This window comes from Labrus mixtus, chromosome 24, assembly GCF_963584025.1.
Source record: "Labrus mixtus chromosome 24, fLabMix1.1, whole genome shotgun sequence".
NCBI classification, from domain to species: domain Eukaryota; kingdom Metazoa; phylum Chordata; class Actinopteri; order Labriformes; family Labridae; genus Labrus; species Labrus mixtus.
Window position 1 is genome coordinate 338,087 of NC_083635.1, and position 18,376 is coordinate 356,462.

Consider the following 18,376-nt stretch of genomic DNA (forward strand, 5'->3'; position numbering starts at 1 on the left):
TCGTGTTACACAGAAAGGAGCAGAAACTTTGAGAAAAACATCACAACTTTATTACATGTCACATTTTAAAAAATGAGTCAAAAAACCATCAGAGATGATGCAAGGGAAGAACAAAGAAACAGAAATGAGACGGCTGATGTGTGTTGAGTGTTTTATGTGTGCATGTGTGTGTATGTGTGAACGTGTGTGTTTGTTTAGAACGGCCTCATGCGTGGGCCAAGAGGTGGGACTCTGTTGGGCGGTGTGATAGCGATGTCCAGGTAGTCTCCGATCTGGAAGCGCTGAGACTGCAGAGTCATGGAGTCATCCGTGCCCTTCCTTCCTGATATGGTGTTGCCGAGATCTCTCAACCTTTAAAGGAGAGAAGAGGTTAAATATCTATCTTCAGACCAATGACCATGAAGCCTGCTCCAATATTGTTGTAGTGTGATACCAACCTGTACACTTTCCCTCTGAGGTCTGGGTAGACGATGGAGAAATGGAAGTGGGTCCCCTTTTTCCTGGCTTCTGGATACACTTCCTTCACCAGGCTGGTCAGCTCCTTCAGGGTCGCATCCATCCTGAAGAACACACAGAATCAGAGTCCTGATCTCAAACCTCAAATTAAGAGTCAAAAACATGTTACAGTGTGAACAGTCTCACCATGTGTAAATCTGCAGTTCACTGGAGGGAACGTTGCCACGGGCGAACTCATCTGGTCTGTGATGCCGACCGCAGTTGGTGGTGAATACTCGCAGCAGGAGGGGGCAGGTCTGCAGGCACAAGGGCATCAAAAAGAGACAATACAAAAACGTTTTTTCAACCATTTCATTTTTCGAGCTCTCACTGGCCTCTAGTGGACACACCGGAGAACTACAACTCGACAAGAAGAAAATACACTATTACACTTAATCCTTTATTATGTAACAATGGTAAACATTGTCTGCTTGTTTTGAATATATAATATAATATAATATAATATAAGTATAACTAATGTTAGAACTCCACTTCTGTACTTTGTCTAATGAAAGTTGAATAATAACTATTAGAAACACCTGAGGAAAGTGGTTAGTGTCCCTTCAAACTACCAAAATGTAATTCCTGAGTCAATAATGTACCCGTTTTTTGTTTTTATTTCTAAGAAAACTTCAACACGAGTCGTAAAAGACAAAAAAACGAAGTTTTGTCAGCGTGTAATTCAGAGAAATACAAGCTAGCTTCGTGTGAATATAGTAACAAATGACCTGTGTTTTATGACTATTTCCCCCTCTTCGTAGGGTAATTGAACGTAAACCTTTTCAGTGATAATGTGAAGGGTAACAATAGAAAGTTGGTTGTTAATTAAAGTCCGAAAGCTCATCCGTGGGTAGTTAGCATGCTAGCATGAAACGGACGTCGCTCCTCAGATTAGCTTCCTTATCATCTCTGACTCTTAATGCAGAACACCGTGAAGCAGCAAACATAGCTAATCATTTTTGTAAAATATATAATAATGTTTATAGTATTATTGAGTACCTTCTTCTATAAACTAGCCTGGTTGTAGTCTGTAACCATTTGGCGCTAGCTAGCCTGGTTAGCTCCCGCTGCAGCTCAGTATAAACAAGTTAAAACAGGTTTTACCTTTTCTCTATCGATGGGCTTCTCCGGCTCCCTTTTGATTTCTTCTTGTGTAATCCGTGATTCAAGCGCCATCGTTATTTTCACCTATTTTTCTAACACCTCTGTAGTGTTTTTTTTTTATTCCACCGTGCTTTGGGAATTTTTGGTAGCTGCAGCAACGAAGAGGATGGAGGCTACTTCCGTTTCCGGTTATGGTTAGCTTTGTCACCCTCTAGTGTTTCGGAGGGGGATTGCATGTTCCGTTTTCAACAGTGCGATTTTGAATTGTAAAAATATTCCCTTTATTCTGATGATTGATTTATCTTTAAATTAAAGATTTTCCAATTGCACCGTTACTCTTACAACCACTAAAAAGAGCATTGAATCAAGTCTCACGGAACTTAAGTTTGAATTTTTATAATTAAGTCTAAATTTAAGTCTACATTTATTTAGTTCAAGGCATTTTCTGTTAAAATGAAATAGCTTTGAAACACTTATTTTGATTGGCATTTTAAATGTTGTGATTGCGATGACCTTTCTGCAGATATTCATGTACTTTTTTTTTTTTTTGGCATTTTAGAAGCACATCGGTGTCCGGACCTTCATACAGAAGCTTGGCTGATCCTGGATCAGTCAGCCAAGTCCACCTACTGAAATGAGACCTGCTATTCAGTCACATGCTGCTCTCCCCCTCACTCGTTACAGTGTGTGTGTGTGTGTGTGTGTGTGTGTGTGTGTGTGTGTGTGTGTGTGTGTGTGTGTGTGTGTGTGTGTGTGTGTGTGTGTGTGTGTGTGTGTGTGTGTGTGTGTGTGTGTAGATGTCTGGGTTACATACAGTATGTGTGTGTTGTACAGTTTGTGAGTGAGTGTGTGGATGTGTGTGTCTCCTGACACTGGCCCCCTCTGTTCTTCTTCTAGCAGGAGCTACTCTAACAATCAGCTCTATTTCACCTCTCTCTCTCTCTCTCTCTCCCTCTTCCTCTCTACTCTTTCAACAGCTTGAAACCATCCGCCAGCCTTTCTTTTTGTTTTGTTTTTCCTCCCTGACTGACAGATCACACAGTGTCCCATTGAGACGGGTCATGACACTGATATCCATTCATTGATATGCATCAGGAATAAGAGTCGCTGTTATTCCCCCTAATGACTCCATTAGAATCACTCACGCCTTCTCTGTCTCAGCTCACAATGTTTTCCTGCCCCTCCACATCACTTCTGCTCATCAGTTTAAACGCTTATATTATTGTTTTTGAGATAAACATTTTCATGGAAATAGAAAACATGACAAAAAATTTGAGAAAATGTTCACCATTTTATTGCAAAATGTCACCTCCCAAATTCAACCCTAACCCTTTTAACTTGATCTAGCACTGTATAGGTCAAGCAGAATCTCTAAAGTCTTCATTCTAGTTTTTGTGTTTAAAATGAGGAAGTTGGCTTTTTGCTCCCACACGTGAACAAACAGTGAGAACAACTCATCTTCATCAGCAGCACACAGAGCTGCTCTGTCCCGCAGGCTGACTGCTGCCAAGGGATGGACTGGCTTTGAAAAGACTCTATACCTGTGTCCTGTGTGTCCACACACACACACACACACACACACACACACACACACACACACACACACACACACACACACACACACACACACACACACACACACACACTCAGCCCTCTGACTTCCACCATGCATGAGCATCCTGTACAAAAACCACATGGCGTGATTGATACCCAATTATTTTTGCACAACAAAGGGTGCTATTGTGCATGCAATCAAAAAATATTTCTTGATTGAGGAATCAAAGAAAAATATGTATTTTGCACATTTTTCACTTTTTCATCGATATTAATTCAATTACCGGTAAACTTTTTCTTGAGTTATTGGCATAAACAGTTTGTAGTAAGAGTTTATCATCAGAAACTACTTTTAACAATCATTTAAGTCTTTCCACATGTTTTGTTCTCCTTAAACAGTCAACCAATGTCTGGATTTGCTTCTTCCTACAAAACACAGCAACGGCTTGCCCAGTGTTGCATTTTATTCTGAAAAACCCCGCCGGAAGTAGTCTCATATTGACACTGCTGAGCTTTACACTGAGGCGCATCTTTGATTTCATGTAAAGGAAGCAGGAGCTGCAGGTTCGTGTTTTAGTTGAGTATTTGAGCTCCAGATTGCATCATCAGCTTTAATGTGACAGTGATTTGTTTTGTTTTTGATGGAAGGGACCATGTGGAATATTTTCTTGCAAACAACCTGACTCTCGAGAAAAAAAAGGTGAGGAAAACACTTTATGTTTTGTATTCAAAATTGCATAACCTAAACACATAAGACCTTTAAGTCAAAATAAAGCAATTTCAAAATAAAAGCAATTATTGACATCATTCTTTCACTTTATTTCAACTTTTCAGGCAGCTTTTAGGACAAACATGTTGTAACAGCATGTCTCATAAAATATCATTTTAATAATCAGAAGATGAATAAATGAATGATGGAGTGTGGATGGTGAGGCTAAGTGAGGACTGTAGTAGTGTGGGTGTGTACAGTCAGTGTACAGTCCACAGTGGGCAGAGAGGTTCATTAGTTCACATGAATTTTGGCGCTGGGCCGTCTCTCCTCCTCCTCCTCCTCTTCACTTTCATTCCTTTTCATCATTTCCCTCTCTTTTGTTTCTCTTCACGGCTGCTTTCATCTCCTGCCTCTTCCTTCCTCCTGAAAGTCTCAAAGTCCACACTCCTCTTCCTGTGTCCTCCTGTCTCTGCAGGATGTCTTGGCCCGCTCTCTACACTCAGTTAGTGGGTGCAAACCGTCACTCCACCAGCCTGGGGAAAGTCTGGCTCTCTGTGCTCTTCATCTTCCGCGTCATGGTGCTGGTTGTTGCTGCTGAGAGCGTGTGGGGGGACGAGCAGTCTGACTTCACCTGTAACACCCTACAGGTAGGACAGTGATGTCATTACTTATTCACATCACAAGTCAACACTCCACCTAGTGTTCAGTGTCGGAATTACACTCAAAATACAAATTTGCAGTGTTGTGTTGGGGTTTCTTGCAAGGATCAATAAAATAAGCATTTTGGCTCCTACACTTCCTGTTTCCCAACATGCATCACTTTGTGATCTGTGGTCTACACAGGGATTTTTGTTAAGCAGTATTTCCTTAAAAGCATCAACGTCTGTCTCTCAGCCGGGCTGTGAAAACGTCTGCTACGACCAGTTCTTCCCCGTCTCCCACATCCGCCTCTGGTGTCTTCAGCTTCTCTTCGTCTCCACGCCAACGCTTCTGGTGGCCATGTATGTGGCCTTCAGGAACCATAGAGATAAGAAGAGGCTCCTACAGGTGTGTTGGATCTTTCATCCCACCCTGTTTGAGAGAAACCTGCCGTTGCATGTCAAATCTGGTCTTTTCATGTAACAGGGGATTTTTATTTTGAGTGTGTGGTCTTGGCTTATCATGTCGTCTTTGGTCCTTTTGTGTCTTATTCCTCCTCTTGTTCAGTCATCATCTTTCTTGTCATTATGGGTTGAAATGATGTTTCCTGGCTCTGTCTCGTCATATCTTTTTTATTTTCTCATAATTTTTTGTTGTCTAGTCAATTTCCATTTTTATTTGTATAGCATCAACTCATAACAAGTGTTATCTCGAGACACTTTACAAAAAGCAGATAAAAGACCTTACTCATTGTTATGTTACAAAAAGCAGATAAAAGACCTTACTCATTGTTATGTTACAAAAAGCAGGTAAAAGACCTTACTCATTGTTATGTTACAAAAAGCAGATAAAAGACCTTACTCATTGTTATGTTACAAAAAGCAGGTAAAAGACCTTACTCATTGTTATGTTACAAAAAGCAGGTAAAAGACCTTACTCATTGTTATATTAAAGAACAGGTAAAAGACCTTACTTATTGTCTCAATACCCTGTCACATGGCAATGGTAAGGCGGGTTTTCTGGGGAACAAAGGCCAGGAGGTGGAACTGGAGACCCTGAAGAGACGGAGACTCCCGATCGCCGGCGCCCTCTGGTGGACATACGCCTGCAGCCTGGTCTTCAGGCTGCTGTTTGAAGGAGGCTTCATGTAAGACATATTATTTGATTTCCCGTCCAATCCGCCCGACCTCCTGCCTATAAAGCGTGCGTTTGTCTCTCCAGGTACGCCCTGTACGTCGTGTACGACGGCTTCCACATGCCACGCCTCGTTCAGTGTGACCAGTGGCCGTGTCCTAACCTGGTGGACTGTTTCATCTCTCGCCCCACCGAGAAGACAATCTTCACTGTCTTCATGGCCACCGCCTCCTCCATCTGCATGGTTCTAAACATGGCTGAACTCGCCTATATCGTCGCCAAGGCTGTCACTAGGTAGAGGTGTTAATCAGTCAGGTGATTCATCGTCTGATTGGTTTAGCAATTTTCCCTCATTTTTACCAATATTAGAATAATATTTCACATGTGTGAGTCTCTGATTGGCTCCTGTTGAAACGTGTAGCTCAGAGAATCAGAGTCTGCCCTCTTCTTTTTTTCAGGAGTCAAAACGAGAGGAACAAGAGCAGAAGATCCAACAGAGAGAGGACGCAGAGTAAGACAAACCAGAAGTTAGCCGTCTCAACCTGACAGAGCAGCAACAAGGTGGATGTTACAACAGACATCTTCAACAGACTTGAAAAACACTCAAAAGCTGCATTTACATGTGAAAAGTCCAAATGTGAATGTGTAAATACAACTGAACATTTTCTATGATACCCGGGTCCAAAGGGTGGAGAGGATGGAATCAGGAGCGTCACTCCAAAATGTAGATCGACATGAAGACTCCTGAGATTGTCAGTTTGAAGTGTTTCGTTTTTTTATATTTTACTGGAGCAGAAAAATAACATGAGAAAATAAATGTGAGGACTTACTAGCTGCTTTATTGGATTTCATTTCATTGTATATAAATGTACTCACCATATAAATAAAGTCTTTTTTAAGTTTAGTGATGTAATGTGTGAACCTCTGGTGACATCTGCTGGTGACCACCGGTGAAGTCTGTGGGTCCTCCCTCCCCTCCTCCAAAGCCACCAAACAACAAGCTGCCATGATCAAACTGTGGAAATAATTCCTTTAATAAATTACGTTTCTGCAAATTTAAACCAACAAAATCAGGTAACACTTTAAGGTCAAAATATCCCCCCTAACTAGTTGCTTATTACTCTGGACAACCCTCTATATCGTTATTGCACATTTGCCACTGTCATCACTGTTTTTGCAAATTTACATTTTCAGTTGACAAGCCTGAATAAATGTTGTATTTATTTTTTATTTTTTTATTTTTAAACCAGTAGGAATGTTAAGTTAAATCATTTCTGTATAAATCTCTTCCTATTCTTATTTTTTATATTCTAAGTTCTTATTTATGTATCTATTGTTGTTATTCTATTCTATTCTATTAGCATGCTAATTAGTAGCATCCTGGCTGATTATTAATGATTATTAACAGTTATTAGTCCCTTATTCTACACGGCCATAGTCCACAGCTGATAGGACATTAACTAAGAGTTTCTCCCTGATAACTGCTTATTGATCAGAAGTTATGGAAGTTGTTGAACATGAAGTAGATCTTAAATAGTCTTTGCAGTTTGGCCCTATAAGCAACAAGTTATTGGTGAACATTGTGAACTTTATTTATAGTGAAAATCATTTTAATTGCTACTATTATTTAGTAGAAACCATTTGGAAGCTACTTGCTTTAAAACATTATTTTGCATTGTGCGAGATATTAAAATACTTGAATTGAAACACCACTTCAGCTATTACTGCTAAAAATACTTGTTCTAATTGAGCATAAAAACCACTAACTGGTGTTATTGCAACTACTAAAATAAAAATATAACATTAATGGTATGATTAACTATCAGTGGAAAAACTAAAATGGTCTTTATACAATTCATAAAGTTATGTTGTGAAAAGTTAGACCTTGTTTTAAACTGGGCCTCCTGTGTCAGTAATAAAATTGCCTCTGCCCCTACCTACACAGACCTCCACGCACGCGCGCACATACCTCCCCCCACCACCAACCCCCCTCGTGCGCCCCATTCACGGGGGCCACCAATGTGTGACAGTGGCGGATGGCCTTGGCCACGCGGGACGCAGCCGCTGCGCTTCGCCTTCGCAGGACAGGATCCACACGCGCACCTTTTTTTAAGACTTTTTACTCTCTCCCTCTCTCTCTGTTACTGTAATTATCACAGTGTCTCTCTCTCTCCCTCCCTCCCCTCCTCTCCCCACTAACCTCACCTACTCTTTGGTTTTGGACGCCCCGTGGGAGTAAAGAAAGAAGAAGGAAGCTTTGGGGGGTAAGCAGGTGGATGCTGGAGTGATGGTGTTGTGCTGAAGTGGGAGGGAGGAGGAGGGATTATCATCCTTCCCACCTGCTGGATTATCAGCACCACTCGTGCTGCGTTCACTTCCCGGTGGGAAAGGAGGCAGACAGGAAGCCACTAATTGGCCATCTCATGAATTTGTTGAGGATAGTTTTTGGGATCAAACTGAAGCGAATATTTGAAAGGAGAGCAAAGCTAAGATTAATTACTTTGTGACGTCACAATTACTATTTTTAATGAGAACATTCAAATTATCAATGGCAAGTAAATTAGCCAATGTTCCAAAATGCTCTAAATATCTGGTCTCCCTATTGCCAGTCAGACCTTCATCTGGAATTGGTGGGCTAATTGTTATGCATTAATAATGACTTAATTGAAGATTTCATTATGCAACCAAAATCAAATACGCTTATTTCAATATGAATGCAACTTATTAACCTTTCACTGAGGCTGATTTAATGTTTGGAAGAGCACAACATTTTTACACTTGTTGCACATTCACTGGTAAGGCATTCCAATTCATATTTTTTAAAATACATTATTGCATGTGTATAAATTTACATGGATTCATTGTGTTGCTGCCTCCATGACATTATGTCATGTCTTGGCTGAATAGACTGGAAGTCGAGTTAACCATGCAAATTAAATAACATATGGCTCTTTTTTTACTAGAGGACACAACTTCATCCAGGTTTTTCTGCTTGTTGTAGAAGGTTTGGTAGGTGTCAGTGTAACAAATTCAAATGGAAAGATCCTTTATGATTATAGATTGAAGTATTCCATTTTTTATTCTTTGATCTGTTATCAATGAAAGTTATTTTTTCCACAAAGTTTGGACACTTGGTTGCATGAATCGAAGAAACCTTTAGGGTTTGCCCTCCTTGAATTTTGCAAACATTTAGCCACTTTATTGACCTCTTTGTTTTCTCTTTTTACCACATTGCATTACAAATTTTGCACATAAGCCATTTGTATGGATCTATATGCATCTTATGCGTTGTTACCAAAAAATTTATGCATTTGTATATTTCTATTCATTTGCAGATTTTAAGGCTTTTTATGCATGATACCATTGTGCACTTAATGACCCTAAGCTGATAACATTATTTCCTGACAAATCTACTTTCCTTAAGTTGATACTCCTGAGTTGTTTAGCCATTGAGCATGTGTAATCTTACAGAGTTTAATGTGGCTGCTTTATGGATGTGCATTGATCATAAACAGAAATGTTTCTCATGCAAACACTGCCACTGTCTGCATATCTTACAAAGGTTTCCAGGGTGCAAAACGGCAGGCCAAGAGTTAACTGTTTGGGGCTGTTGAAGCACAAAGACCTCTGATCCATCAAAAGCACACGACCAGCCAGGACAATGTCCATCTAGCGGCTTCTCTATTGTCTGTTGTGACAGATGGTATTTCATCACGTCAACACATCATGTAAATGTACACATGCCGGTGTTAGTATATCAGGACAGTAACAGAAAGCTGTGCATTCATCACTGCTTAGAGTACTGTTTTCTCTTCATTTGAAGTGAACAAGTTGCTGTTTGAGTTTAACAAAGATGTTTGATATTATATGTGAAGTTGGATTTTGAGAGTTTTATGATATTACTGGGGCAATTTAATGAACTTTATTATGAGTATCATATCTCCTTTATGGACTTTTTATTGTTAGAATAAGACAAATAGTGGTCTAAGGTTAAAAAGTTGTTGCTTCACATTGGGGGGCTCACATATACAGCGGTAGTGTATTATACTGTTACTGGGTGTGTGTATGTGTTTGGGCGTGTGTACATATCAGTCTATCCCAGGCAAACATTTGCCCTCCTCAGCATTCCTGTGATGTGATGAGTCCAGCATTCAACCAGGACAACTTGTTATCCGCTCATTCACTTCCCACAGATGTCCAAGCCATTGTCTGCCAGCCGGCCGCAGCTCTGTAGGACATGCACACAAGTACAGACAAACGTGTGAATGTCTGCAGGCAAATGAATGTAGGGATGAATTCAATCTTAAAAATGTAGATTTATTTGAGTAGCAACCACAAGTTACATTATGTATGTAGTGAAACTAAAGTTATGTAACAGCTTCTTAACCACCAAGCTCTAAACCTTCCATACTTTAACTAATTAGCCAAAACCTTACCATACTTAAACTGGCTGTAAATGTTGTGAAACAGAATGTACATCAAGGCAAATACCAAGATGTCATACTCTGACATTTCAGCAAAAACAACCATTCAGTGGGAGGATGTAGGCTATTGAAAGAATAATATCTGCATGGTGGATACTACAGTTAGTTAAGACAATGTTTAACTGTGAACAAGACAGGACCCAGAATTGATCCTTGTGGAATGCCTATTGTTAGTGGTAAAATCTCTGGTGGATATTTCCAGATTGTACACACTGAAATCTACCAAACAGAATCATAAGAAGTGCAAGGACTTGAAGGGGCTCTAAATGAGAAAGTTTTGTGATTTCTGTCTAAATATTTAAAAAAAGCTGACAAGAACATTTTATCTCTCCTCAACAGATATTGTTTTTCTTCTGATCTCTGGTCGATGGATTTATCACTGACAATACAACAATATTTTAGTAAGTCTGTTTTCCCTTTCCTGAATATTTCAATCTTGTTGTTTCCTCTTGGATGCCAAAATATGCATTTCACAAGAGGTAAACATCAAACAAAGCTTGATTGAAAAGAACAAGAAATATGAACCTCCTTGGACGAAGGCTTATATTCCTCCTTCCACCCAATTATTTTAGAACTGAAGAAGCCTTTTAAAGGGGAGGTGAAAACATGTTCAAGACTTTTAACCAAGTCCAAACATCTGCCTTGTCCTTTTAAACAAATATCAGTTAACCTCTATATCTAAATTCTCCATACTTCCAAAATCTGTTCATATATGCTCTCTGTTTATCTCAAACGTAAGAACATCTGCTCTGGTCTCTATCTCCTGCTCCTTCCTGTGTTTTCACCCAGACTCTCCTTTCTCTCTGCAGGCTAGAATATCAAGTGAAGCATGGGTGACTGGAGCTTTCTGGGGCGGCTGCTGGAGAATGCTCAAGAACACTCCACTGTGATTGGAAAGGTGATTCATTGACAATTGATTCATGTAAAATTAGACTATATTAAGTTTACCTCCTTCTCGACAAATCCTTAAATCCCTAAATGGTGGCCATTCAATTCTTTACCAATTGCTTGGTCCCTTTCACATTATGAGCTCTTCAATTATAGAAACAATTCAACAAATCCATTTGAGCTGCGTTGATCCACTGTGCAGAATCTAATGTTACAACATTATTAAGTGAGCTGAGATTTGTGCTCTGATTGTTAGTTCTTGTATCCTTCCTTCTTCAATCAGGTTTGGCTTACTGTCCTCTTCATCTTCCGCATCTTGGTGCTGGGTGCAGCAGCCGAGGAGGTTTGGGGCGACGAACAGTCCGACTTCACTTGTAACACGCAGCAGCCCGGTTGCGAGAACGTCTGCTACGACGAGGCTTTCCCGATATCTCACATCCGCTTCTGGGTGCTGCAAATCATCTTCGTCTCCACGCCCACCCTCATCTACCTGGGCCATGTGCTGCACATTGTTCGCATGGAGGAGAAGAGGAGGGAGAGAGAGGATGAGCTCAGGAAGGCCGGGCGACACCAGGAGGACCACGACCCTCTCTATCACAATGGAGTTGGTGATGTGGGAGGGGGCGGGGGGAAGAAGGAAAAGCCCCCAATACGCGATGAGCATGGGAAGATCAGGATCCGAGGGGCATTACTGAGGACCTACATCTTCAACATTATCTTCAAGACTCTGTTTGAGGTGGGCTTTATCCTGGGACAGTACTTCCTCTATGGTTTCCATCTGAGGCCACTCTATAAATGTGGTCGTTGGCCCTGCCCCAATACTGTGGACTGCTTCATCTCCAGGTTAGAAAGTAGGACTTTAGTCTGATTTTGTTCTTCTCTTCTGACTTCTGACTTTCTATGCTTTTAAAATTTGCAATGCAAAACAGATGATCCAATACAATATTACATGTTTATATTACTTTAAATAATTGCTTGAGTTGACCATTTGCCAAGCCCAATCCCCCCCTACTTACTTTTGTTGGGTCTATAATGTGTTTGTATTTCTGCAAGACTCTTTGTCCCACGAGGTAACATCTGTTTTTGCCCTGTAATACAGTACAGAACAGTTAGGTTAAGGAAAACTTACAACTTCAATTAGCTAGAAAAGAAGCAGTCCGCAGAATTCAGTTTTTGGGGCTTTAACGCCTTTTGGATAGGACAGTGGATTGAGTGAGGAATCCGGGAAAGAGAGTGGGGAATATCATGATGGAAAGGAGCTGCCGGCCGGACATAAACCCTTTCTGCTTCTTGGAGGACTATAGCCACCCTACATGTGGTGCGACCTAACCACTAAGTTATCAATGCCCCAACGTTATTCATTTTAACTATTTAACAACAAGAGACTTTGAAATAGGAGAGGATTTAACTCTGCTACGCTTGGTCACTGCTTTTGGAGGACCAGAGGCCCATGGTTTGTATTTAGTGTACTTGGAGTACATAACAGTAAGCTAAGAAAGAAGCTCCAATTCTGAATGAGTGTTGTGCTTGGCTTGTTGAGATGAAATTGGGAGGACTAGTGCCCCATGATTGGTATTAAGTGTTTTTGGAGGCCATAGTAGTGTTGTGCTTTGCCTGGGCTGTCACTCTGGAGAAATGACAAAAAGATGATGTCACTAAGGTAAACTTTGATGGTCTGTTTTTGATGGCCATAACGTAATGGGAAAAGTAGTGAAGCATGTTAAGGAAAAAAATATCTAATGGCGAAATGGTATTGTTGTATTGTGTTAGACCATTTGGCAATCAGGGGTAAAAGTATTCACAGGTTGTTGAGTGGATGAGTCAGTTGTTCGTTATAAAAGATGGTGATCCTATGCCAATTGGCAAACGTTGCAGCCAAAGACAAAGTTTGGCATGGCTTGCATTTCCATAAAAAGGAAAGACTGGTAAGATGAACAAAGCAATTGATATACTGTAAATGTAGTGATAAAGGCTAGCCCTTGGAAAACGATGACTTCTGAAGGTTAACCCTTAGGAAACGATGACTTCTGACGGCTAACCCTTAGGAAATGATGACTTCTGAGGGCTAACCCTTAGGAAACGATGACTTCTGACGGCTAACCCTTAGGAAACGATGCCTTCTGAGGGCTAACCCTTAGGAAACGATGACTTCTGAGGGCTAACCCTTAGGAAACGATGCCTTCTATAGGATAACCCTTAGGAAACGATGACTTCTGAAGGCTAACCCTTAGGAAACGATGCCTTCTATAGGCTAACCCTTAGGAAACGATGCCTTCTGAGGGCTAACCCTTAGGAAACGATGCCTTCTATAGGATAACCCTTAGGAAACAATGACTTCTGAAGGCTAACCCTTAGGAAACGATGACGTCTGAAGGCTAACCCTTAGGAAATGATGACGTCTGAAGGCTAACCCTTAGGAAACGATGACTTCTGAAGGCTAACCCATAGGAAACGATGCCTTCTGAAGGCTAACCCTTAGGAAACGATGCCTTCTATAGGCTAACCCTTAAGAAACGATGACTTCTGAAGGCTAACCCTTAGAAAACAATGCCTTCTGAAGGCTAACCCTTAAGAAACGAGGACTTCTGAAGGCTAACCCTTAGGACATGATGACTTCTGAAGTCTAACCCTTAGGACATGATGCTCAGTTGTCTGTCATTAAAGACTGTGATCCCCAAGAGTGATGAGATGATGGAAATAATTGGTAGTGAGATAGGAACCCTTGGGGAATGATGCTCTCTGTGTTCTCCATGGACAGTGGAACCCTGAAGGAGGAGAAAACAGTCAGTTGTGAAGTGAAAATGTATGAAGGAGAAAGATAAGGAATATGGAAGAGGAACAGAATTGCTACCTTTTGCAACACTGGTAATATCGTTTTTTTGAGGGGCGCAACCCTTTACCAGTGAGTTTGAAGAGTCTGTACTCTGAATTTAATGGGCCTACCATTGGGTGGTTACAGTAGTGCTGCTTAGGCTGGAAGTCAATGGGCATGGATAGATACTATCTTGGTATTTGTAAAGTGGAATGCAGGGTGGGCAATGCCTTGTCTGCAGAAATAGCAGACATGGACAGTGCAGCCTCAGCGTGGTTTTGTTTTTACACAAAGATATTTAATTTATGGTATTCCTGCATTTTATATCTGTATTGTTTGATTACAGTAGGGTTATGAATAGGAGAAACTTTGAGATTGAAATGGATTTCTATGTGATTTAGTAAGAAAGAGCATTGAAGCAGGCTGCAGTGATCACTGTGGGTAAGAGGAGGAAGGCCCTGACATCCTGATGCCAAATACCTCTCCTAGAGTTGGCATCTGTTGGGGTAGGCAGCAGGATCCATCAAGGGCTATGGAATTCCTGTTTGTATATTCTGTAAAGTAAGTAACTGTGCTTTATATTGGTGGGATATGGTAGTAGCATTTGTTAATGTTGGAAAGAGATGGACTTGTTTACTTCCTGGATAGTTTTGTCATGTTTGACAAGGAAGTCTCTGGCCAAGGTGGCAAAGGGAAATTTCTGCTAAATTGGTGTGGGGTACTAAAAACCTGGACAAAACGGTTTTAATGGCTTTGGAGTCATCATTGGATCTGGAAAATGAAACGGTCAATGCTAGAGAAAACGTCAATGTATGGATAATTTTACAGAACAAAGTTGTATTATGTTAGCTAGACTTGCTCATTCAACTTGCTTGCTCTCTGGTTCTGTGAAGAACCCAAGAACGTCTGAAGATGATGGTTAGGTTTGTATAAATAGGAATACTCGAAAAGGCATGGTTGAGGCGCTCCCATTCTCCTGAAACTTTATCTCAAGATTCAATATTCTCTTTATTGTAATTCAGACAAAGAAACTCTGCTAAGGTTTGAAGTCAGGGGTGATTGGTTGGTTTCCCTAAAGTTAACCATGCAACAAACACTACCTTGTGAGAATTAATGCTCCCAAGAAAGTATGTAATTCATCTTAAGGAGATTGAATGCATAGGAATACTGACTTCCTACAGCCTGGTCTGACTTTTAGGGAAATAAAAAATGTGACAGGCCACCTTCTCTTTATTGCAATTGTGCTAAGCTATTATTGCAGATAGGGGGAAAGGTTTGGGGAATGGTCAATTCATACTCTGTAACCAGGAATAAAACCTAGACATTGTCAAAAATTGTTTATAAAAGTATGCTTTATTTTCCTTTATTATACTTTTTCTTGTACATACAATTTATACATATGGATTTATTGGTAGTCATTGGTGAATAAAACCTGTCTTTTGTCACAGGCCCACTGAAAAGACAATCTTCATCATCTTCATGCTGGTCGTTGCCTGTGTCTCTCTGGTCTTGAACCTCCTGGAGATCTACCACCTGGGCTGGAAGAAAGTCAAGCAAGGGGTCACCAACGAGTTTGTACCTGACCGCGAGTCACTGCTGCTGGGTGCAAACAAGCCTGGAGATGCTGACACGATTCCTGAGCAGACCTCTGCTTCAGTGCTCGAGTGTTTGCCAGTGTATGCCAGTGTGAACGTTGTAAGGGTTGGAGATGCTGAGGAAGGAGCCTATGGTCCAACAGATGGCTCCAATGCAGTGATCTCCTCAGACCCTAACACCAACTCCTTACCTGCCAGACTCAAGATGGCGGGCTCAGGGTCCTACCCTGATGAGTACCTGTTGGAGGCCACGCCCACTTCTTTTTATCACAATGGAGACAAAGTGAGTGTCGGGAGTCATGAGCAGGAGATCGATCAGAATTGGAGCAACATGGAACGGGAGCTCCAGAGTCTGGATGGAAAATACTCCCCTTCATCCTTCCCACCCCCTCTTCCCTCCCCTCCCACCTCTGCCTCCTCCTCTCCTCAGGAGGACACATTCCCATCACTTCCACCTGGGGAACAACACTCCATGTTTCCCACACTTCCTCTTCGTACCCCTCTGTCGTCCCTCTCACCGGAGGAGGCTCCGGGGGGGGATCAGGAAAATATTGTCGCGACCGCACCTTGTATGGTCCCACATGATGAATTCCTCGTGGTCACCAGGGCGGAGATGCATCAGCCTCCTGCTGTTCCATTGATGGACATCCGGAAGCCAAGTCGGGCCAACAAGAGTGGCTGTGTCAGAGCTCGCCATGACGACCTGGCAGTGTAGCTAAAACACACACTCACACATTTACACAAACATGCATTGATACACTTTTTTCAAATATACACAAAAGTAAAAAACCAAACACAAAGCATGTCCCACAGCAAGAGCCAGGAGGTCCAAAACATGCTCGCACGTACATTCAGCTTGAGGTTGCAGCTTATATCAGAATTTTTAAAAATAACAGAGGTAGGGTTAGTAAGAGTTTGGCCAGATTATAGTGATGGCACCATCCTTAAATTAACATTTCAGAAACCATTGCAACACAGGACAGTGGATGTTGAGCTTTATTCTGATTGGTCAATTACCGCATCATGGGATCTATAGTTTAAGTTTTGCAGTAAAATGCTATGGATAACAGACAGTTGATGCAACTCTGATCCAAAAAATTATTAGGTCCAACGTAAATGATTGGGCTAAGAAGGAAGCCTTGTTTTTCCTGCTGTCTTGTCATTGTGCTAAGCTAAGCTAAGCTAACTGATATAGGCTCTAGCTCCATATGTCAAGATGTCTTAACATGAAATGAAATTGGCATCTTTCTCACTGTGGAACAGATGGGAATTCTGAAACACTTCCCTGGCTTGTATGAGTCACTTCTTGCCACGACAGGTTCAGCTGGTATCTTATGGGTTGCAAGTTGGAAATGTCAGAAGTCATGAAGGTCAGGCTGAAATCATTTTAACTCCATGCATAAGCGTAAGTGGCAATCTCGAATAATGCTGCAAAGATAGCAGACAGCTATTTTTTATAGACATTAGAGTGGTCTCTTACTCCTGGAAGAAAATGTGAATAACAATCTTTTTTGTCACATTGCTACATTTTTCTGAGCCAATATTTCCAAGATGGCTGCCAGAGAGTGAGTTACAGCATGGGTGCCAAATACTGCTCTGGCATTACTCTTTCTTCTCTTTTGAAAAGTTGAACAGGAATGATACACTATCCTATTAATTTAGATCACACACATACACACATATAGCCAGCATAGATACACACAGAAAGATGAGAGTGATGACGATGATGATGATGATGATGATGATTGGACTAACTTTTAGGTTTTGAAGCGTAGCAGCAATACTATATTCTTTTTTTATTTCTCATTTAATTCTTTGCTGGGAGACATCAAAGGAAAGGTTTGCACTTTTTGTTTTTTTATTTTTATTTTTTTCTTGTGACATGATAATCGAGCTTTAAGGTTCGTTTTGTTGAACCTGTTTGTGTCTGTGTGTGCTGATCTCATCCAGCCGGTAGTTTCAATGAAGAGAGGGACGTTAGGACGGAGCAGATGAAGCAGTCCCAACCTGAGACATAGTCCTAAGGCTTCCCAGGCTGTCTGTGTGTGTGTGTGTGTGTGTTTAAATACCTTAATCTTGTATCATTGTTTACAAAATTACATTTTTGCAGTTACATCAGGGTTAACTATAAAAAGTATATAAATATGTACATATACAAGAACAGGATGTTATATAGAACTACATACATTTAAAAAGCGGGTTTATGTTCAAGCTGCAATTTGCAAAAACAAAAAGTGACACAAAACATTATCACTGATATTTGGCCAAAGATAACTATGCAAACGTCCAATGTCAGAGGCGTTGGGACAACTTAAAAAAACACTTTAACAAGTTCTTGATTTAATACTCTTACTCTTACTGATCTTACAAATCAGTACATCTCTTTTCTGATGCTTGTGTTTGCAGTGTGTTACAGAACTGTTGAGTTCCTCCTATAGCTGATATGTATAGGAGGACTCAGAGTTATTTTTTAGACTAGCTGTAGATGATACTGTAGCTTTTAGATTTTTTTTTAGCGAAAAGGAGAGACTTTATGAGCTTAAAAAAAGTGTTGAAATTTATATTTCTGTCAAGTCCTAACTGAAATCCTACATAGAATGTGTTTTCCTGTCTTTAACTCCTGCCAAAAACAGAGACAGAAAAAACAAGTTTAAAAATAAGATCCATTGCTGTAAAGCAACTTCCCAACAATAATCAAATCAAATGATACATGTGTTATTTATCAATCAGGAAAAAAGTTCCAGAATAGCATGTCAGAAAAGGAGTAGGAGCAGTTAGCAGAATAGTGGATGACTCTTCTAAAGATAAAATACATGTACCAGTGTTTACCATATGTGCCTGAAATAGCAATTGAGTTTGATAGAATAATCAATATATGCAAGGTCTGTTCACATACATGAACCTTTTCCGAAACCATCTCACAGAATTCCTTTGTTTGTTTTGTTTAAGTCTGATTAAA

General features: G+C 40.7%; 3 protein-coding genes across 3 annotated transcripts; 2 read left to right on the forward strand and 1 right to left on the reverse strand.

The window, feature by feature from the left end:
- Positions 1–27: 27 nt before the first annotated feature.
- sap18 (Sin3A-associated protein) lies at positions 28–1,760 on the reverse strand. Its single transcript, XM_061032878.1, has 4 exons — positions 1,600–1,760; positions 643–752; positions 438–560; positions 28–351 (listed from the first exon to the last, which is right to left on the reverse strand). The coding sequence occupies exons 1-4, from the start codon at positions 1,669–1,671 to the stop codon at positions 195–197; spliced, it is 462 nt and encodes a 153-aa protein (XP_060888861.1). The 5' UTR covers positions 1,672–1,760; the 3' UTR covers positions 28–194.
- On the forward strand, positions 705–6,441 carry LOC132959695 (gap junction beta-2 protein-like). Its single transcript, XM_061032879.1, has 7 exons — positions 705–766; positions 1,122–1,139; positions 4,341–4,512; positions 4,760–4,919; positions 5,510–5,651; positions 5,726–5,953; positions 6,097–6,441. The coding sequence occupies exons 1-6, from the start codon at positions 705–707 to the stop codon at positions 5,934–5,936; spliced, it is 765 nt and encodes a 254-aa protein (XP_060888862.1). The 3' UTR covers positions 5,937–5,953; positions 6,097–6,441.
- Positions 6,442–10,937: 4,496 nt separating this feature from the next.
- LOC132959755 (gap junction alpha-3 protein-like) lies at positions 10,938–18,263 on the forward strand. The gene is made up of 3 exons (XM_061032946.1): positions 10,938–11,020; positions 11,294–11,853; positions 15,271–18,263. Exons 1-3 carry the CDS (start codon positions 10,952–10,954, stop codon positions 16,130–16,132), a joined length of 1,491 nt encoding a protein of 496 aa, XP_060888929.1. The 5' UTR covers positions 10,938–10,951; the 3' UTR covers positions 16,133–18,263.
- Positions 18,264–18,376: the final 113 nt, after the last annotated feature.